Source organism: Somniosus microcephalus, chromosome 15 (assembly GCF_052327205.1).
Source record: "Somniosus microcephalus isolate GS21.2 chromosome 15, FLI_Smic_1.0, whole genome shotgun sequence".
Taxonomy (NCBI): Eukaryota; Metazoa; Chordata; class Chondrichthyes; order Squaliformes; family Somniosidae; genus Somniosus; species Somniosus microcephalus.
Window position 1 is genome coordinate 34,860,165 of NC_141001.1, and position 21,890 is coordinate 34,882,054.

At 45.5% G+C, this 21,890-nt stretch overlaps 1 protein-coding gene across 1 annotated transcript in view; it reads right to left on the bottom strand.

Moving 5' to 3' along the window:
* LOC147106625 (EF-hand calcium-binding domain-containing protein 4B-like) overlaps positions 1-21,890 on the bottom strand; it is a 214,591-nt gene that overhangs the window by 42,498 nt on the left and 150,203 nt on the right. Inside the window, exons 10-11 of the mRNA XM_086007640.1 lie at positions 11,826-11,905; positions 6,913-7,192 (exon numbers count right to left, since the gene is read on the bottom strand). Coding sequence (XP_085863766.1) covers positions 6,913-7,192; positions 11,826-11,905 — 360 coding nt within the window. The remainder of the gene's footprint in view (positions 1-6,912; positions 7,193-11,825; positions 11,906-21,890) is intronic.

The following is a 21,890-nucleotide window of genomic DNA, read 5'->3' on the forward strand; positions in this document are numbered from 1 at the left end:
AGGTGAGGAGTGGAGTTGAATGGAGAGGCGAGGAGTGGAGTTGAATGGAGAGGCGAGGAGTGGAGTTGAATGGAGAGGTGATGAGTGGAGTTGAATGGAGAGGCGAGGAGTGGAGTTGAATGGAGAGGCGAGGAGTGGAGTTGAATGGAGAGGCGAGGAGTGGAGTTGAATGGAGAGGTGAGGAGTGGAGTTGAATGGAGAGGCGAGGAGTGGAGTTGAATGGAGAGGTGAGGAGTGGAGTTGAATGGAGAGGTGAGGAGTGGAGTTGAATGGAGAGGCGAGGAGTGGAGTTGAATGGAGAGGCGAGGAGTGGAGTTGAATGGAGAGGTGAGGTGAGGAGTGGAGTTGAATGGAGAGGTGAGGAGTGGAGTTGAATGGAGAGGTGAGGTGAGGAGTGGAGTTGAATGGAGAGGTGAGGAGTGGAGTTGAATGGAGAGGCGAGGAGTGGAGTTGAATGGAGAGGCGAGGAGTGGAGTTGAATGGGGAGGCGAGGAGTGGAGTTGAATGGAGAGGCGAGGAGTGGAGTTGAATGGAGAGGCGAGGAGTGGAGTTGAATGGAGAGGCGAGGAGTGGAGTTGAATGGAGAGGCGAGGAGTGGAGTTGAATGGAGAGGCGAGGAGTGGAGTTGAATGGAGAGGCGAGGAGTGGAGTTGAATGGCGAGGCGAGGATTGGAGTTGAATGGAGAGGTGAGGAGTGGAGTTGAATGGAGAGGTGAGGAGTGGAGTTGAATGGAGAGGCGAGGAGTGGAGTTGAATGGAGAGGCGAGGAGTGGAGTTGAATGGAGAGGCGAGGAGTGGAGTTGAATGGAGAGGCGAGGAGTGGAGTTGAATGGAGAGGCGAGGAGTGGAGTTGAATGGAGAGGCGAGGAGTGGAGTTGGATGGAGAGGTGAGGAGTGGAGTTGGATGGAGAGGCGAGGAGTGGAGTTGAATGGTGAGGTGAGGAGTGGAGTTGAATGGAGAGGCGAGGAGTGGAGTTGAATGGAGAGGCGAGGAGTGGAGTTGGATGGCGAGGCGAGGAGTGGAGTTGAATGGAGAGGCGAGGAGTGGAGTTGAATGGCGAGGCGAGGAGTGGAGTTGAATGGAGAGGCGAGGAGTGGAGTTGAATGGAGAGGCGAGGAGTGGAGTTGAATGGAGAGGTGAGGAGTGGAGTTGAATGGAGAGGCGAGGAGTGGAGTTGAATGGAGAGGCGAGGAGTGGAGTTGAATGGAGAGGTGATGAGTGGACTTGAATGGAGAGGCGAGGAGTGGAGTTGAATGGAGAGGAGAGGTGAGGAGTTGAATGGAGAGGCGAGGCGTGGAGTTGAATGGAGAGGTGAGGAGTGGAGTTGAATGGAGAGGCGAGGAGTGGAGTTGAATGGAGAGGCGAGGAGTGGAGTTGAATGGAGAGGTGATGAGTGGAGTTGAATGGAGAGGCGAGGAGTGGAGTTGAATGGAGAGGCGAGGAGTGGAGTTGAATGGAGAGGCGAGGAGTGGAGTTGAATGGAGAGGTGAGGAGTGGAGTTGAATGGAGAGGTGAGGAGTGGAGTTGAATGGAGAGGCGAGGAGTGGAGTTGAATGGAGAGGCGAGGAGTGGAGTTGAATGGAGAGGTGAGGTGAGGAGTGGAGTTGAATGGAGAGGTGAGGAGTGGAGTTGAATGGAGAGGTGAGCTGAGGAGTGGAGTTGAATGGAGAGGTGAGGAGTGGAGTTGAATGGAGAGGCGAGGAGTGGAGTTGAATGGAGAGGCGAGGAGTGGAGTTGAATGGAGAGGCGAGGAGTGGAGTTGGATGGAGAGGCGAGGAGTGGAGTTGAATGGAGAGGCGAGGAGTGGAGTTGAATGGCGAGGCGAGGAGTGGAGTTGAATGGAGAGGTGAGGAGTGGAGTTGAATGGAGAGGGGAGGAGTGGAGTTGAATGGAGAGGCGAGGAGTGGAGTTGAATGGAGAGGCGAGGAGTGGAGTTGAATGGAGAGGCGAGGAGTGGAGTTGAATGGAGAGGCGAGGAGTGGAGTTGAATGGAGAGGCGAGGAGTGGAGTTGAATGGAGAGGCGAGGAGTGGAGTTGGATGGAGAGGTGAGGAGTGGAGTTGGATGGAGAGGCGAGGAGTGGAGTTGAATGGAGAGGTGAGGAGTGGAGTTGAATGGTGAGGTGAGGAGTGGAGTTGAATGGAGAGGCGAGGAGTGGAGTTGAATGGAGAGGCGAGGAGTGGAGTTGGATGGAGAGGCGAGGAGTGGAGTTGAATGGAGAGGCGAGGAGTGGAGTTGAATGGCGAGGCGAGGAGTGGAGTTGAATGGAGAGGTGAGGAGTGGAGTTGAATGGAGAGGTGAGGAGTGGAGTTGAATGGAGAGGCGAGGAGTGGAGTTGAATGGAGAGGCGAGGAGTGGAGTTGAATGGAGAGGCGAGGAGTGGAGTTGGATGGAGAGGCGAGGAGTGGAGTTGAATGGAGAGGCGAGGAGTGGAGTTGAATGGAGAGGCGAGGAGTGGAGTTGAATGGAGAGGCGAGGAGTGGAGTTGAATGGAGAGGTGAGGAGTGGAGTTGAATGGAGAGGCGAGGAGTGGAGTTGGATGGAGAGGCGAGGAGTGGAGTTGAATGGAGAGGCGAGGAGTGGAGTTGAATGGAGAGGTGAGGAGTGGATTTGAATGGAGAGGCGAGGAGTGGAGTTGAATGGAGAGGCGAGGAGTGGAGTTGAATGGAGAGGCGAGGAGTGGAGTTGGATGGAGAGGCGAGGAGTGGAGTTGAATGGAGAGGCGAGGAGTGGAGTTGAATAGAGAGGTGAGGAGTGGAGTTGAATGGAGAGGAGAGGTGAGGAGTTGAATGGAGAGGCGAGGAGTGGAGTTGAATGGAGAGGCGAGGAGTGGAGTTGAATGGAGAGGTGAGGAGTGGAGTTGAATGGAGAGGCGAGGAGTGGAGTTGAATGGAGAGGCGAGGAGTGGAGTTGAATGGAGAGGGGAGGAGTGGAGTTGAATGGAGAGGCGAGGAGTGGAGTTGAATGGAGAGGCGAGGAGTGGAGTTGAATGGAGAGGCGAGGAGTGGAGTTGAATGGAGAGGTGAGGAGTGGAGTTGAATGGCGAGGCGAGGATTGGAGTTGAATGGAGAGGTGAGGAGTGGAGTTGAATGGAGAGGTGAGGAGTGGAGTTGAATGGAGAGGCGAGGAGTGGAGTTGAATGGAGAGGCGAGGAGTGGAGTTGAATGGAGAGGCGAGGAGTGGAGTTGAATGGAGAGGCGAGGAGTGGAGTTGAATGGAGAGGCGAGGAGTGGAGTTGAATGGAGAGGCGAGGAGTGGAGTTGAATGGAGAGGTGAGGAGTGGAGTTGAATGGAGAGGCGAGGAGTGGAGTTGAATGGAGAGGCGAGGAGTGGAGTTGAATGGAGAGGCGAGGAGTGGAGTTGAATGGAGAGGCGAGGAGTGGAGTTGAATGGAGAGGTGAGGAGTGGAGTTGAATGGCGAGGCGAGGATTGGAGTTGAATGGAGAGGTGAGGAGTGGAGTTGAATGGAGAGGTGAGGAGTGGAGTTGAATGGAGAGGCGAGGAGTGGAGTTGAATGGAGAGGCGAGGAGTGGAGTTGAATGGAGAGGCGAGGAGTGGAGTTGGATGGAGAGGCGAGGAGTGGAGTTGAATGGCGAGGCGAGGATTGGAGTTGAATGGAGAGGTGAGGAGTGGAGTTGAATGGAGAGGTGAGGAGTGGAGTTGAATGGAGAGGCGAGGAGTGGAGTTGAATGGAGAGGAGAGGTGAGGAGTTGAATGGAGAGGCGAGGAGTGGAGTTGAATGGAGAGGCGAGGAGTGGAGTTGAATGGAGAGGTGAGGAGTGGAGTTGAATGGAGAGGCGAGGAGTGGAGTTGAATGGAGAGGCGAGGAGTGGAGTTGAATGGAGAGGGGAGGAGTGGAGTTGAATGGAGAGGCGAGGAGTGGAGTTGAATGGAGAGGCGAGGAGTGGAGTTGAATGGAGAGGCGAGGAGTGGAGTTGAATGGAGAGGTGAGGAGTGGAGTTGAATGGCGAGGCGAGGATTGGAGTTGAATGGAGAGGTGAGGAGTGGAGTTGAATGGAGAGGTGAGGAGTGGAGTTGAATGGAGAGGCGAGGAGTGGAGTTGAATGGAGAGGCGAGGAGTGGAGTTGAATGGAGAGGCGAGGAGTGGAGTTGGATGGAGAGGCGAGGAGTGGAGTTGAATGGAGAGGCGAGGAGTGGAGTTGGATGGCGAGGCGAGGAGTGGAGTTGAATGGAGAGGCGAGGAGTGGAGTTGAATGGCGAGGCGAGGAGTGGAGTTGAATGGAGAGGCGAGGAGTGGAGTTGAATGGAGAGGCGAGGAGTGGAGTTGAATGGAGAGGGGAGGAGTGGAGTTGAATGGAGAGGCGAGGAGTGGAGTTGAATGGAGAGGCGAGGAGTGGAGTTGAATGGAGAGGTGATGAGTGGACTTGAATGGAGAGGCGAGGAGTGGAGTTGAATGGAGAGGAGAGGTGAGGAGTTGAATGGAGAGGCGAGGCGTGGAGTTGAATGGAGAGGTGAGGAGTGGAGTTGAATGGAGAGGCGAGGAGTGGAGTTGAATGGAGAGGCGAGGAGTGGAGTTGAATGGAGAGGTGATGAGTGGAGTTGAATGGAGAGGCGAGGAGTGGAGTTGAATGGAGAGGCGAGGAGTGGAGTTGAATGGAGAGGCGAGGAGTGGAGTTGAATGGAGAGGTGAGGAGTGGAGTTGAATGGAGAGGTGAGGAGTGGAGTTGAATGGAGAGGCGAGGAGTGGAGTTGAATGGAGCGGCGAGGAGTGGAGTTGAATGGAGAGGTGAGGTGAGGAGTGGAGTTGAATGGAGAGGTGAGGAGTGGAGTTGAATGGAGAGGTGAGCTGAGGAGTGGAGTTGAATGGAGAGGTGAGGAGTGGAGTTGAATGGAGAGGCGAGGAGTGGAGTTGAATGGAGAGGCGAGGAGTGGAGTTGAATGGAGAGGCGAGGAGTGGAGTTGGATGGAGAGTCGAGGAGTGGAGTTGAATGGAGAGGCGAGGAGTGGAGTTGAATGGCGAGGCGAGGAGTGGAGTTGAATGGAGAGGTGAGGAGTGGAGTTGAATGGAGAGGTGAGGAGTGGAGTTGAATGGAGAGGCGAGGAGTGGAGTTGAATGGAGAGGCGAGGAGTGGAGTTGAATGGAGAGGCGAGGAGTGGAGTTGAATGGAGAGGCGAGGAGTGGAGTTGAATGGAGAGGCGAGGAGTGGAGTTGAATGGAGAGGCGAGGAGTGGAGTTGGATGGAGAGGTGAGGAGTGGAGTTGGATGGAGAGGCGAGGAGTGGAGTTGAATGGAGAGGTGAGGAGTGGAGTTGAATGGTGAGGTGAGGAGTGGAGTTGAATGGAGAGGCGAGGAGTGGAGTTGAATGGAGAGGCGAGGAGTGGAGTTGGATGGAGAGGCGAGGAGTGGAGTTGAATGGAGAGGCGAGGAGTGGAGTTGAATGGCGAGGCGAGGAGTGGAGTTGAATGGAGAGGTGAGGAGTGGAGTTGAATGGAGAGGTGAGGAGTGGAGTTGAATGGAGAGGCGAGGAGTGGAGTTGAATGGAGAGGCGAGGAGTGGAGTTGAATGGAGAGGCGAGGAGTGGAGTTGGATGGAGAGGCGAGGAGTGGAGTTGAATGGAGAGGCGAGGAGTGGAGTTGAATGGAGAGGCGAGGAGTGGAGTTGAATGGAGAGGCGAGGAGTGGAGTTGAATGGAGAGGTGAGGAGTGGAGTTGAATGGAGAGGCGAGGAGTGGAGTTGGATGGAGAGGCGAGGAGTGGAGTTGAATGGAGAGGCGAGGAGTGGAGTTGAATGGAGAGGTGAGGAGTGGATTTGAATGGAGAGGCGAGGAGTGGAGTTGAATGGAGAGGCGAGGAGTGGAGTTGAATGGAGAGGTGAGGAGTGGAGTTGGATGGAGAGGCGAGGAGTGGAGTTGAATGGAGAGGCGAGGAGTGGAGTTGAATAGAGAGGTGAGGAGTGGAGTTGAATGGAGAGGAGAGGTGAGGAGTTGAATGGAGAGGCGAGGAGTGGAGTTGAATGGAGAGGCGAGGAGTGGAGTTGAATGGAGAGGTGAGGAGTGGAGTTGAATGGAGAGGCGAGGAGTGGAGTTGAATGGAGAGGCGAGGAGTGGAGTTGAATGGAGAGGGGAGGAGTGGAGTTGAATGGAGAGGCGAGGAGTGGAGTTGAATGGAGAGGCGAGGAGTGGAGTTGAATGGAGAGGCGAGGAGTGGAGTTGAATGGAGAGGTGAGGAGTGGAGTTGAATGGAGAGGTGAGGAGTGGAGTTGAATGGAGAGGTGAGGAGAGGCAAGACGAGGCCAAATGTTAATTCACATTTGATCATTAATGGAAGATCATGGAGAAAATACTTATTTAAATGAAACAACACTGGAAGAAATCAAGGACATTTTTTTGACAAGGACATCTGATTCAATCTCAACTACAGCAAAAGAAAACCAGAACACGATTTATCATGTTTATTCAATCCAAACATTACATACCAAAAGGTACTGGATCAAGAAATTACATGGTAACATTGGATATACAACATTATATTTACTAATAGCCAACAGGACATAGGATATGCATCAGAAAGCTTCTTAGTCAAGTATCCATTGCCTGATAATACATAAAGCTGTATGCTTTTACATGCACGGTTTATTACAGAATCATAAAGTTCTGGGAATCCTGATATATATCAATATTTCCTAAACTCAATGTACAACCCACTATAGCATTCACTTACCTGAAATCAAAGACTCTGCACAACAAATACAACCTGTGAAAAATCATACATCCTTAATCATATTGAATTGCTGCTTCTCTCAGCAGGAGATTACTGATCTCATTTTTTTGGTAAACACTTGCTGAGCAGAAGCTCAAACAGAGACAACTGCTTACCTTTGGCTTGAGTACCCCCTGAACAGTAAACTTAGGAACCGTGATCAACCTGTAAAGTACAGCTGGCCCTACTTACCAATGTTTCTATGCCAATGGGCTGGCCTCTGGGTGAAAGTGGAGCCTCATCCAGCTCTTCATCTTCCTCTTTCGAGGTGTGTAAAGGTAGTCCTGCTACCCCGCAGCCTGCAGCCTCATCTGGCAGTCTTTGGTCTTCTGTTGACGTTGGACTGCACGGCCCTTCAGCACCAGCTTCTCCTGTGCCTGCCCCCTTGGGTACATATTTACAGTTCTTCTTACTGGGCTCCGATGTCACTTCCTCTGCGGCAACAAGAGATAGATCTGCAGCGACGAGCTGTCTGCGCAAAAGTCCATTCGTCACAGATACAGAAATGAATACAGCAAAATCAAAAAACAACCAGCGGTACGTTTGAGATAAAAACAGAAAATGTTGGAAATAAGTTTGAGGATCAGTGTCAACCAAAGCCAGAAATGCATTCCATGCAAGTAATAAAAAAAAAGTGCAATTTAACAAATTTGGGGGTCATTTTAATCTTACTCGTCAGCGGGAAACCCACAGGCTTGGGTGGAACGCTGGTTTTACACCCCACCCAATATTACTCTTCATTGAATTAATATGGTGGGGTGTAAAACTAGCGTTACACTCGATCCCATCAGTTTCCCGACAGGCGGGTTAAGTTAAAATTGCCCCCATATCTGAACAATTATTTGCTAACGCCAGATATTTCCATTTCTGTTTTGCAAACTATATGTCCCAGATTAAGGGTAATTTGACTATGATAGTTTTCACAGAATGCTTGTGGATAACAAGAAGTATTTTGAAAGAGAAAGGATGTGTGCCATCATAGCTTACTTAATTAAGACAACAGAAACAGTGGGCCAGGAACAAAAGGCACAGAAAGCAGGGGTGATACAATCAAACCTGATTCAAAATTACAATTACCTTAGGTGGGGGGGAACCTGAAATTACCCCATGGGCTCCTAGTGTACCAAATCTTAATGTATTCATCTGAAATTACTCTTCAATATTTTAGCCAAGAGGTGAGCCCATTTATTTTAACTGGGTTAACACCCCCCACTGAAATAGCAAAGAGCAAAATTCCAGAGGCAAGGGGTTTTCCTTAAAATTAATGGCTTACTTGTAAATTCTAACAGCTTAAAATGATATCAAAAAGCTGGGAATCCTGAATGTAGTCCTTAGTCTACCTGGTGTTGTTCAATATTGTGGGTTATATTCAACCATTTTAGAAGTTAAGTTAGTCATTCATTTAAGAGCAGGGGCCTGATCCTGCAAAATTTGACCTCAATTTCTTATGTATTGTAGGTGCGGAGCAGGGAAACAGTAACACAGAAGGGCATATTTCGAGAATTTCTGGCTGGGTTTTCTGCCTTCCCACTCCTGGTTTATGGGTGTAATTCGGGTGGGTGGGTGGGTGGGCGTGGGAAATGGATGCATATTTCCCCATCCATCTGAGAGGGCAAGTGGCCAACATTGCGCTCGCCCATTGGTGGGAGGGCTATATTCAAGTGAAGGAGATGCAGCATCTGACTGTGATATCCGTGTGATAAGGTCAAAAACTGAGAGAAGCGAGATATTAGGAACAAAACCCAACTGTTTATTTACACGGTGTAGCAGAGAACATCTCTTACCAGCTGGAGGCAAGGCACACAATTCTTACTGCACGAGCACCAAGATGGAGGATTCCCTCTGAGTCATACCCATAATGCAATGCCACATTACCGTATTAACTGGTGTACCAGGACATTGAATACATGACCCATTACCTTAAATACTGGTGAATGTGAACCCTTAATATTTGGCTCCATCTGGTGGATAACTTAAACATTACATCCCAGATTACTATATTGATGTATTTAAACCTTAGCAACACCGGGCACAAGGACACCTGCTCTGTTGCTATGGCGGCGAGGACTAAAGTTTGACATTCAGAAAGCATCCGAGGTCTACCGCAGCACAACTCCATTCCAGCTTCAGTCAGACTCCTTGGTGGGGGCCAAGAGGCCACCAAGTGACCTCCAAGGGTGGAAGATCACCCGAGGTCAGGAGAACATCCTTGTACTAGGCCAAAATCTGCCATGCTGGAGTTGCACCCAATTTCCAACAGAGTGGAAAATCTGAGCCACTGCATCAAAACTAGAATTATAACTTTCAACCTTAATTTTAAATGAATTTAAATTTCAGGCATTTTACAATCTTATTGGAGGTGTCGCCTTTTTGTTTTGTAAAAGTTAAAATTAAGGGGAAAAAAAGTACAACATACTGCCATAAAATAAGTTTGCAATTATAATATCCTCTTACTGACCAATTGCGTTGATGTTTCTAAAACTGAATTTCCTTAAGAAAAAATTCACAGTCATTTCATTCAAATTGAAGTTTATCAGCAGAGATTTAACAGGATGCGGTCACTACATTCGTGAGGTGGAGGGTGAGTTTTCAGACGAGGTCATAGCTGGGAACAGTCAGCATCAGCCAGATTTGGCTTGTGGGGTAAGTTCACATTGGTGTTTTTTTGCTACAAACTTTTTTTCCCCTCCCAACCTTGACCGAGGTGTCCTACTGAGCCACACTGGCAAGGAAGGTCCCAGGTTCAATCCCTAATCTACAGTGAGTTAGTCGATGTTATCTCAAATGGTGAGTGGGGAGGGGGGCAGGTGCTATAATTGTGGCCTTGGGTGTACTTGTGCCATTGTAAGGAAAGGAGGGCAATTCGGTACAGTAGCTGCTCCGGAGCACTATCAGGTGTGCATATGCAGGCATCAGGTTTGGCCGTGTTACTACGCTCAGCCAATAGCCTGCTGCCTGTGGTTCTATACCTAGTACAAGTCACCACATTAATTGTTATAAAAATTTGCTGGCGAGGGACTGCTATGTGTCATTTTGAAAATGCAAAAAGACCCCTTTTTTTTTACATGCAAATCTCACGTGAAAGGGGAGCAGAGCCACGCATTGAGGAAAAACCTCTCGGCTAGATGTTCCACCCATTCGTAGTCAAGATAGAAAATCCAGCCTGTAATTGTTAGGGAGGGGAGGGGGAAAGAGAACTTTAACTAATTCAGTTTATAAATCAGAATGAAATATCTGGCAATTGGTAACCCAACATTACAGTAGACAAGATGGATGAGATGAGAATCTTTTAATTTAAAGTTTCAGTGATGCTGCATGATCCATTTTAAGAATTAGCCAGAAACCATCAAATCTGTCCCAACAGCAAGGAGTTTGTGGGACCTCAATAACACTGGGGCACTACTGCAAAAGCTTCTAATGACTAAGGGGTAAAACTCAGAAATAGCGATCTGTCTTGTACTGGTCGATCTGCACTTCAAGCTGCTGGATCATAATGCTGGAGAATAGGACTCCATCTTTGGAGCCTAAAGTCCCCATGAAACACTCCCAAGTCACATACATCACGTGAGTTAGCTGCAGGGCTCCTGTACCCCAATAGTCTGCCTCAATTTCAACTACACAAAAGCAACCCCTGCTGTACCAATGTGACATTTTCAGTTCATACACCAGCCATCCTAAATCCCGCTCAGAGCCAGACTGATAATTTAATCTAACGTTGTGCTGAATTTTGAGCTATGATCCCATACCCACCAAAAATGGACAGATCCCATCCCAAATTCATTTCACTTCTGGCCCTTAGATGTGGAAATCTTAGGAAACTTTCATCCTATCTGCTCTAGCCTGGATTTAAACCAAAAAAGGCTAGGGCAGTGTAATAACTGTAACATCCAGTCTCAAGACAAGTACCGACCCCTGACTCATGTTGCTGTATATTTCCAACATTTTCTGCTTTTGTTTTAAAGGATAGAGACCTGAGCACTTGAGCAAATCAGAAGCTGATCAGAGAGAGCCAGCAAGGCTTTGTTAAAGATAAGTCATGTCTGACTAATCTAGTTGAATTTTGTGGATGTCACTAATAAGGTAATCAAATTATTTCCTCTGATGGGGGAATCAAGAATGAAGAGATATGATCTTAAAATTAGAGTTAGGCCATTTAGCAGGGAAATCAGGAAGCACTTTTTCACACAAATCTGGAATCGTCTCCCCAAAAGGCTGTGGATACTGGGACAATTGGAGCTTTCAAGACTGAGATTGATAGATTTTTGTTAGGTAAGGATATCAAGGGATATGGAGCTAAAGCGGGTACATGGAGTTGAGGTTCAGATTAGCCATGATCTAACTGAATGATGAAGCAGGCTCGAGGGGCTGAATGGTTCACTCCTGTTACTATAACTAGTACGTGCTGGTTTTCTTAACAATTCTTGAAGAAAATGTTACATTCACATTGCCTTCCCTTCCCATCGTCTTCCCTTCCCATCTCTTCTGAAGGTGCTTACTCTTGTATGACCCCCCGCTCATTTTAAAGAATTTACACAAAGTTTCCTCGTGTTGCCAAGTGCCATTTCCCAACTGAGAGGGTAGGGAGGCAAATTACACTCAAGCTCGTAACAAGACAACTCTTAGACCCAGCCTCTAGAAGGCACCAGAGAACAACCTGGGGTCACTGTCCCAGATTTCCTTTCCATTGCGTTTCTCCCCAGCAGTGCTGCAAAGTTTTAGAGCTTGCTGTGTGGGTTCACTAGGGCTGTGAAACTATATCCGACCACTTCCAAGTGCAGCATATTGGATGGCTCTGTGCCAATGTACTGCCTTATATTAAGGAGAGCAATTTTTCTCTCCTGAAAAAAATTTGGAACATATACACGTGAAGAATTTTAAATGGTCTACAATTTTGACACCTTGGTCACCTGGATCTGTAAACATGAAGCCTCAAGGAAACAGCAAGCCTACACATGGAAATGTTCATGGTACAGGTGGTTATATGAATATCTCATGCAAAACCATGGATGAGGTAACAGCAACTTTAGGAAATGAAAGTGGCTGCATCAATACGGGATCTCACAATTCATTGCATGCACTTATATTTGCATTGGCACGGGTCTAACCGTTTGACTGGTTTGTCTTCCACCAAGTAATTCCCTATCACTGAACCTCTCTTCAACAGGGGCTTTTTGCTGGGGGATGTCTGAAAATCAAAATAAGTCCAGAACAGTTAATTCAAGTAAATCTGTGAAGAGGAAAGAAATAACATTAAACATTCTCAATAGTCAACAATACGTTTCACAAACAACAACAAAAAAACACTCTCAACATCCCAAAGCTTCTCACTGTTTAATAACCTTGCGACAGAAGATTCAGTCATTTCTCATTCAATTTATATTTGGTACTGATCGTTGCAGCAAGGTTTTGTGCCACCAGGATTATTATGCCATTTAAAAAAAGGACAGAAAAGGTCACATCAACCTGGCGAAAAGGGCAACTGATGCCCAGAAATGCCATTATGCAAGTGATTTTGCCAGCGCTTTGAAATAATGACATAATTCCTGTCAAAAACTGTCATCACGTTGCTGAAATGCCTTTATGTTGCTCGTCACCATGGAGCTACGCTGTTCTTCAAACAATGGGAGGAACATGGAAGAGAAAGCTCTCACAGCTTGCTGGTGTGCGTGACAGCCATTCCTTCTTCCAGCACAGCTGCCAAAGTAACAGACTTCCAATTCACGAGGCACATTGCAATGACTTTAATCTACATATAGATTGGGCTAACCAAATTAGTAACAATACTGTGGAGGAGGAATTCCTAGAGTGTATACGGGATGGTTTCCTGGACCAATATGTCGAGGAACCAACTAGAGATCAGGCCATCTTAGACTGGGTATTATGTAATGAGAAAGGATTAATTAGCAATCTTGTTGCGCGAGGCCCCTTGGGTCGGAGCGATCATAATATGATAGAATTCTTCATTAAGATGGAGAGTGAAGTAGTTGACTCAGAGACTAGGGTCCTGAATTTAAATAAAGGAAACTACGATGGTATGAGGCACGAGTTGGGTAGGATTGATTGGGGAATGTTACTCAAAGGGGTGATGGTGGATAGGCAATGGCAAACATTCAAAGATCGCATGGATGAACTACAGAATTTGTTCTTCCCTGTTTGGCATAAAAATAAAACAAAAAAGGTGACTCAACCGTGGCTAACAAGGGAAATTAGGGATAGCATAAGATCCAAGGAGAAGACATATAAATTGGCCAGAAAAAGCAGTAAACCTGAGGATTGGGAGCAGTTTAGGATTCAGCAAAAGAGGACAAAGGGATTAATTAAGAGGGGGAAAATAGAGTATGAGAGTAAGCTTGCAGGGAACATAAAAACTGACTGTAAAAGCTTTTATAGATATGTGAACAGAAAAAGATTGGTGAAGTCAAGCGTAGGTCCCTTGCAGTCAGAATCAGGGGAATTTACAATGGGGAACAAAAAATAGCAGACCAATTAAATACATACTTTGGTTCTGTCTTCACAAAGGAGGACACAGATAACCTTCCAGAGATGTCGGGGAACATAGGGTCCAATGAGAGGGAGGAACTGAAAGAAATCAGTATCTGTAGGGAAATGGTGTTAGGGAAATTGTTAGGATTGGAGGTCGATAAATCCCCAGGGCCTGATAATCTACATCCTAGGGTACTTAAGGAAGTGGCCCTAGAAATTGCTGGTCATCTTCCAAAATTCGATAGACTCTGGAACAGTTCCCATGGATTGGAGGGTAGCTATTCAAAAAAGGTGGTAGAGAGAAAACGGGGAATTATAGACCGGTAAGCCGGTAAGCCTGACATCGGTAGTGGGGAAAATGCTAGAGTCCGTTATAAAAGATGTAATAGCAGAGCACTTGGAAAACAGTGACAGGATCGGACAAAGTCAACATGGATTTACAAAAGGTAAATCATGCTTGACTAATCTACTGGAATTTTTTGAGGATGTAACTGATAGAATAGATAAGAACCAGTGGATGTGGTGTATTTGGACTTTCAGAAGGCTTTCGATAAGGTCTCGCATAAGAGATTAGCGTGTAAAGTTAAGGCACATGGGATTGGAGGCAAGGTACTGACTTGGATAAAGAACTGGTTGGCAGACAGGAAGCAAAGAGTTGGAATAAACGGGTCGTTTTCCGAGTGGCAGGCAGTGACTAGTGGGGTACCGCAGGGATCGGTCCTAGGACCCCAGCTATTCACAATATATATAAATGATCTAGACGAGGGAACTAGATGTAATATCTCCAAGTTTGCAGATGACACAAAGCTGGGTGTGTGTGTGTGCTGTGAGGAGGATGCTGAGAAACTCCAGTATGATTTGGACAGGTTGGGTGATTGGGCAGAAGCATGGCAGATGCAGTATAATGTGGATAAATGCGAGGTTATCCACTTTGGTGTCAAAAACAGGAAGGCAGATTATTATCTGAATGGCAATAGATTGGGAGAAGGGGAAGTGCAACGAGGCCTGGGTGTCCTTGTGCACCAGTCACTGAAGTTAAGCATGCAGGTGCAGCAGGCGGTTAAGAAGGCAAATGGTATGTTGGAAATAACAACAGAAAATGCTGGAAAAACTCAGCAGGCCATGCAACATCCGTGTAGAGAAATTATCGTCGACGTTTCGGGTGAACCCTTTTTCAAAACTGGAAAGGAAATGAAATAGATCGAAGGCAGGGCTGCGATAGAACAAAAGAAGTAAAAAGACATTAAGAGGTATTCAAAACCAGACGAACCTTCATAGCGAGAGGGTTTGAGTACAGGAACAAGGATGTCTTGCTGCAGTTGTACAGGGCCTTGGTGAGACCACACCTTGAGTATTGTGTGCAGTTTTGGTCACCTTATCTGAGGAAGGATGTTCTTGCCATGGAGGGAGTGCAGCGAAGATTCACCAGACTGATACCTGGGATGGCAGGAATGACGTATGAGGCGAGATTGGGTCGATTGGGCTTGTACTCGCTGGAGTTTAGAAGAATGAGAGGGGATCTCATTGAAACTTATAAAATTCTAACAGGACTGGACTGACTGGATGCAGGAAGGATGTTCCCGATGGCCGGGGAATCCAGAACCAGAGGTCACAGTCTAAGGATAAGGGGTAAGCCATTTAGGACAGAGATGAGGAAGAATTTCTTCACCCAAAGAGTGGTGAACCTGTGGAATTCTCTACCACAGAAGGCAGTTGAGGCCAATTCATTAAATATATTCAAGAAGGAGTTGGCTATATTTCTTAAGGCTAAAGGGATCAAGGGATATGGGGAGAAAGCAGGGACAGGGTACTGAATTTGGATGATCAGCCATGATCTCATTGAATGGTGGAGCAGGCTCGAGGAGCCAAATGGCCTACTCCTGCTCCTATCTTCTATGTTTCTATGAACAATTTTCACTCGGTCTCTGTGCTGCAATATATAAAAATATTGCATTCCGCTGAGATGACGAAGACCTCAGATCAGAATTTAGCAGAACGAAGCTGAGGAATGGGAAGAGTAAATATTAAAAAAAAGGTTTTCAGAGAGTCTCAAGCCTCAATTCTGCCTTTACTGTAGTTCACAGATTAGCAGTGGAACTTTACACAAGACAAATCCACGCCTTTAATTTGAAGAGGAGCAGGGGAGTTATCCCTGGTGTCCTGGCCATTATTTATCCCTCAGTCAACATCACTGAATCATTATCTGGTCATTATCACATTGCTGTTTGTGTGAGCTTGCTGTGCGCAAATTGGCTGCCACGTTTCCTACATTACAACAGTGACTACACTTCAAAAAAGTACTTCATTGGCTGTGAAGCACGTTGGGACGTCCGCTGGTCATGAAAGGCGCTATATAAATGCAAGTCTTTCTTTTTATTTCCCCCTCCCACTGAAAAACAATGGGAGCCCTGTTGGGCATGAAAAAGTCATAGTGACCAGTTAGTATGAAGATTTACTGGCAGTCTTTTCAAAGAGACTAACAGCTGCACACTAGCTGTTAACACCAGTTTAAAGCTGCCATTTTATTTAAAGGGTTTGGTTCTTTGGATTCCTGCATTATTATTAGGTAAGTAAATCTGGGCAGTTTGGAAAAACATGACCATTTAAAAAAATGGCTCTTAATAAGGTTCACCAAATGATACCAGCATGATCAGAGAGCGCAAGAACACAATGCACCTCAGAGCCACTGGTTCAAGGACAGCACTGGCAAATGCCGAGAGAACAGAATCTCGGTCAGGAATGGTATAGGGACTCAAAAGAATGACAAGACAAATCACTGGCAATATGGGGTAAAATATAAATATAAAAATGCAAAGCAAATTGGCCCAGTACCGATAAACAGTTAGCTGATATTTCATAGATAGACCCCATTGATCTTCAAAATGAGCAGATGCCTTTTTAAAGCATTTGTGTCTCATTTAATAACTCCTTATGTGGCTCAGAGTCAAATTTTGTTTGAGAACACTCATGTGAAGCGCCCTGGGATGTTTTACTATGTTAAAGGCACAATATAAATACAAGTTGCTGTTGTTAAAAGCATTCTATTGAAAGCAGATCAAGTTTTTACAGTACCACGTGGAAACTGTGCTACAAGTGTGGCAAATTAAAACAAATATTGCAAAGTTTGTTCACATCAAAAATCTTTATTATCAAAAGACCAGTGTATTGGGGGTTTCCCTCAAATAATTTTATACATATAAGTACTCATTTTATAAATCCTTCATCAAAATATGCACACATGTTATGCAGTCCTTTAGATTTCGGAAATGATTTGGCATTTTAAGCAATTAAAAGATAATACAGCAAAGTTTAAGACTTTAATGTATTATGGCTAGAAATTTATAACCTTTTAGTTTATACTATATAAAGTTTTATTGTGAAGGAATAGCCATGATTCAGAGAAATACACGATACCATGAACAGAATTCTGATATTATTAATAAAAGACATACTGGGTTTAAAAGACACAAGTCTCAGCAGACAAGGCTGTAAACAGAATACAGGCTTTTGAGATAAAGATCAGTTGATAACAAAGTTGTAAACAGGCTTTGAAATGGAAAGGGATAATGACCAAGAAACTAAGACCCTATTGAAAAGCAAAGACTTGCTTCCGAAGAGTCTAGAGTTTGGAACGAACACAATGAGAAGACCCAGTTTAAGTGTTAAGAGCGAACACGTTGGAACAGAAACACAAACATTAAAAGAGGCATGTGCCTTTGAAAACATGACATCAAGTAAAGAAACCTGCTGGTCAAATAGTTTTATGTTAAACTTGGAAAACAGGAACCATAAGATTAAATATGCAACCAATTGAGATAGCTAGAAATGCATGAACCACCCTGGTCAAAGTGTCTTTAATTTAGATATAGTAAAAACTATACCAACAAGACTTTGAAGATATAGCTTCAATAGAGGCACCAAGCAATTACATTGTTTTTGTATTAAACGTGGACCATCACGGAGATTCAATGGCCTCGATTTTAACTGACCCATGGAGTCGGGATTGGAGGCATGAAAGCCCTGAATTCAGGGGTCCCGACACCATCCTGCCCAAAACCTGCCTCCATGTAAGTTTCAAAGGAGGCGGGTACCTGCCCCGCACTGGGACCCACCTACCTGAGGCGGGAAGGGATTAGTGACAATTAACTGCCTGTTAACATGTAGTTAACAGGCAGTTTTTAGCCTAATCCCTATTTTTAATCTTGAACTGTGGGATTCCTGATGGCTCCAAACCACGCCAGGTTACAGGAGTCGGGCCGTCGGGTTGAAGGACTTGGAGGGGTCGAGATGTCAGTGTTCAGGTGAGTGATGGGTGCATGAGTGCAAAGGTCTAAAGTGTGTAAAGAAGTTTAAATTACCTGTACTTACCTTTTTAGCCTTCCTTCCTCTAGGTTTCGGGAGTCCATCATCTAACCGGCACAGAAAGCAGAACGGCTACGAACTGTCAAAAGTGACAACCTGCAGCTTTCTGTGCTGGTGAGATTTCTAACTGAGTCTGTGTAGAAGGACTCAGGTTAGAAGTAAGACTGTCAGTGTTTGACAGCTTCAAACAGCTGTGAAACACTGATATTTCATCTGTCAAAGCGTCGACAGATGAATTTCAGTCTGTGACGTCACCTGTTGCCGGGTAACCCTTAATTGGCCTGCTGAGCCCGCTGGGCGGGCTCAACAAGGTCAATCAAGTTAAAATCGTGTGGATTGGCCGCATCTCGATGGAGGCGGGACTACAACCCTGAAAGTTGCAGTCCCGCCTCCTTCCCAACTTCTGAGTGAAAATCACCCCCAATGTCTGCAAAAAAGCAGTAAAGCCAATATTAGGAATTGAATGAAGAATCTTCGATAAGAATGACATCAAACAAAAACCATCACTGTCATTGTTTTTATGATGGTTTTTGGAACACTTAAAGGCAGAGAAATAAATATGCATGCAATAGTTGAATTGACAGTAAGAATAGAAAGCATTCAAAAGAGGAATCAATAAAGACAATTAGCTGACATCAGCAGAGAACATCAAAGAAGAAACCACTGCCAAAAGGTTATAAAAATAAGACCTTTTTTAACAGAAGTCAGAACACGCTGAACGGGCAGGGCGTTTCTCAACTTTCCAGAGGCATCTCTGTAAGTCTTTAACTATGAGTCTCGGGAAGTCAGATTGATTTTGGTGGATGTTCTGGATTTAGAAATAAGAAAGAAATAAAAAATGTAATGAAGTAAAGATTTGAGAATAAGGAGAAATAAGAAATGTAAGCTAATTGTATTTTGAATTGTTAATGTTGTGACTGATTCAACAGATGTTAACTGAATGTCGGCTCTTAAATAAAACTATATATTTTTAGAATTGTCTCAAAGAGTAATTCTGTATAGACTCGCGAACCCACAAATTCTGTACACTCTTTTGTAAGGAGTTGCAGAATTCTGGGGGGTATTCCGGACCCTTATAATATTCGGAAGGTTACAGTCTAGTTCAACTTATTAAAAGTACTATCCGGAAGACGGTAACATCTTTAGTCGTTCCTTTCCTTTAGGGAGAGATAGCCTGAACCTTTAGACCCATTTAAGCGTCTTATGGAATTCGGCTATCTCTAACTTAAGTTGAAGGTGAACGTCTGCGGAATACGCCTGATCTGAAATAGCCCAAAAGGGCTAGGACTGTAATTATCCCTTCAGATTATTTTTGTCATATTTGGCTGCAGACTGAATCAATTCACTGCCACTGAGTGTCTAGTGGGCCAGTAGATTTTGAGAATATTTTAATGTACCTACTTCACTCATGATGGCCAAAGAAGCTAAATGTGTTCTCACTGGCAGGGGGAGAAAAGGGAAAAGAAGTAATTCAGGATTTTAAATGTGTAAGGGGAAAATCAGTGAGGTGGATGAGAAGACGGTCTTTGTGCTGAGAGGGAAGGGAACTGAAGAAAGGATTGCAAGCAAAGCCCCTGGAATAGTTTCATCACACCACTGGGGTTTAACACCACATAGAGCATGACTCCACTGCACTGTCAAACGTGATTTATGAAAAGCTGCTCAGTAGGTCCCTTGGGCCTCCTGAGCACTTTATAAAACCTATCTGGAGTTAACTGTATTGAGAGTGCAGATACGCACCTCAAGGTTCTCAGAGCAAACAAATTATGACTAGCTAGGCAGGGGGCAGCATTCACATAGCTCTATCCTGGGCACAGCCGTAGTTGGAAAGAAGCAGTATATACAAGTTACTCCTGGCTGGAACTGATGGTCAAGAACAAATGCACTCTATAAGATAATATATCGGCCCAAACAAATTCAACAATTAATGTTGAACTTTTGAGAGCATCCTCTTCAGGACTGTAAATCACCACAAATTTAACGGGTAGAGAAAAAAAAGACAAAAATTAAAATAGCAAACTTTTTCTGCCCGCGCAGACAGCAATTGAAACTGCTGTCCACAAAAGTGAAAGTGAGTCAAAGATGCAGTTCAGAACAAGGCTTTATACGCACATCAGAATGTGGTCCAAGAGAAACTACCAAACCAGATCCAAATCTTTTAAAGGGGTGGAGTCGCTTGGTGATATTTTTTCCCTCCCACAATGTGTGTTGTCAATCGAATGATTGTGTGCAACAGTCTTCACAACTGTAGATTGAATAACTTCCAGATTCAGTCAGTCAGTCATTTTCACCTAAGAATCTATCATAACTCTAGAGGTCAATAAAGCAAGTTATATACAAACACATAACGAATTATTGTCTACAAAACACCTGTAGTAAATTAGATAATTTCTTAAGGAAATAAGTGTTTCAACTCCAGTTTCAAGGTAGTAAGGAATGGGTTCTCACATCCTTCGTTCCCCACCCTTACGCTGGGGGAGGGGGGTATTTTAATCAATATTTATTTGTTGGCCAATAGCTTTTTATTAAAATCCACACATTCAACTGTGAAACTGTCCCTTGAAGTGCATAAAAGATGAATGTGTATAATTTGGTTGCACTCCAGCCACTTTCAGAGGGCACAGAGACATTAAGTGAGTTGAACAGGACCATTTGTTTTGAACAGTTGCAATACTGGTTTCCCCCTAAATTTCTAGCAATATGGCACATGGGAAATTCAGAAATATAAAACCTAGCCACAGTTCTGCATACCCTTTATGCACAGAAGCACTAATACAGAGGTTTGGTGATGCACTCGAAACCAGTCTATGATCTCCCCAAACTACCCCCTATAGGCAGTATCAAATCGGCCACCCGTTATACCCAGCGTCTGATCTTCAGTTCCGTTGACTGCAATAGAACTGAATATCAGGCACTGTGTATAACGGGTGGCCAATCCGATACCGCCTGCTTTGCACCACCGCCCGAGACAAATTTCTAGGCCAAAGTCTTTCCTTTTTGGAACTGTTAGGGAGAATAAAAAGAAATGTTAAATACAATTGTTCTTCTTGCAATAATTCTTCAAAAATCCAAACTGTAAAGAATAAAGTTGATACAATCAAGACTTGTTGAATATAGCTAGCTACCTCCTGGTAAAGATTAGCTACGAGGTGCATCATTGTGTGATCCACTCCCATTACCCTATCTTCCTCTGAAGGCCTAGCCTTCACATCAACCCCTTTTCCTCCCCCTCAACTGAGGTGGACAGACCCTAAAGCATGTATGACTGGTCACGCAACGGTAAAATACAAGTCATGCAACAGCAGTAACAGGGCAATGGTCCTGTATGAACCAGCCCCAAAATGTCCCTTCCACATACCCTGAAGCTGCAGTTTAAGGGGAGAACATAGAAGTACACAGCTCTGCTTTACAATAGTAGGGTGGGAGGACAGAAAACAATTTGTTTAAACAAAGCAATGTATTGCTGGTGTCCCCTCTTCCCCCAGTGAAAGATTATGCTGGTCAGACACTAATTGCAACTTTTAAGAACATAAGAACATAAGAACTAGGAGCAGGAGTAGGCCAATCGGCCCCTCGAGCCTGCTCCGCCATTCAATAAGATCATGGCTGATCTGATCCTAACCGCCAATCCACTATCACAGGACTATCTCCTGAATCTAACAGAATTAGACACACGAAACAGGAGCAGGATCAGGCTACACGGCCCCTGGGCCCGCTCCGCTACCCACAGGGCCATGACCGATCCGAACCTAGACTCATGTCCAAATTCCTGCCCGCTCCCCGTAACCCTTAATTCCCTTTTCTTCTAGGAAACTGTCTATTTCTGTTTTAAATTTATGTAATGATGTAGCTTCGACAGCTTTTTGGGGCAGCATATTCCATGGACCTATCACCCTCTGAGTGAAGTAGTTCCTCCTCATCTCAGTTTTGAAAGAGCAGCCCCTTATTCTAAGACTATGCCCCCTAGTTCTAGTTTCACCCATCATCGGGAACATCCTCCCCGCATCCACCCGATCCAACCCCTTCACAATCTTATATGTTTCAATAAGATCGCCTCTCATTCTTCTGAACTCCAATGAGTAGAGTCCCAATCTACTCAACCTCTCCTCATATGTCCATCCCCTCATCCCCGGGATTAACCGAGTGAACCTTCTTTGTACTGACTCGAGAGCAAGTATGTCTTTTCTTAAGTATGGACACCAAAACTGTATGCAGTATTCCAGGTGCGGTCTCACCAATACCTTGTACAACTGAAGCAATACCTCCCTATTTTTATATTCTATCCCCCTAGCAATGAAAGCCAACATTCCATTGGCCTTCTTAAT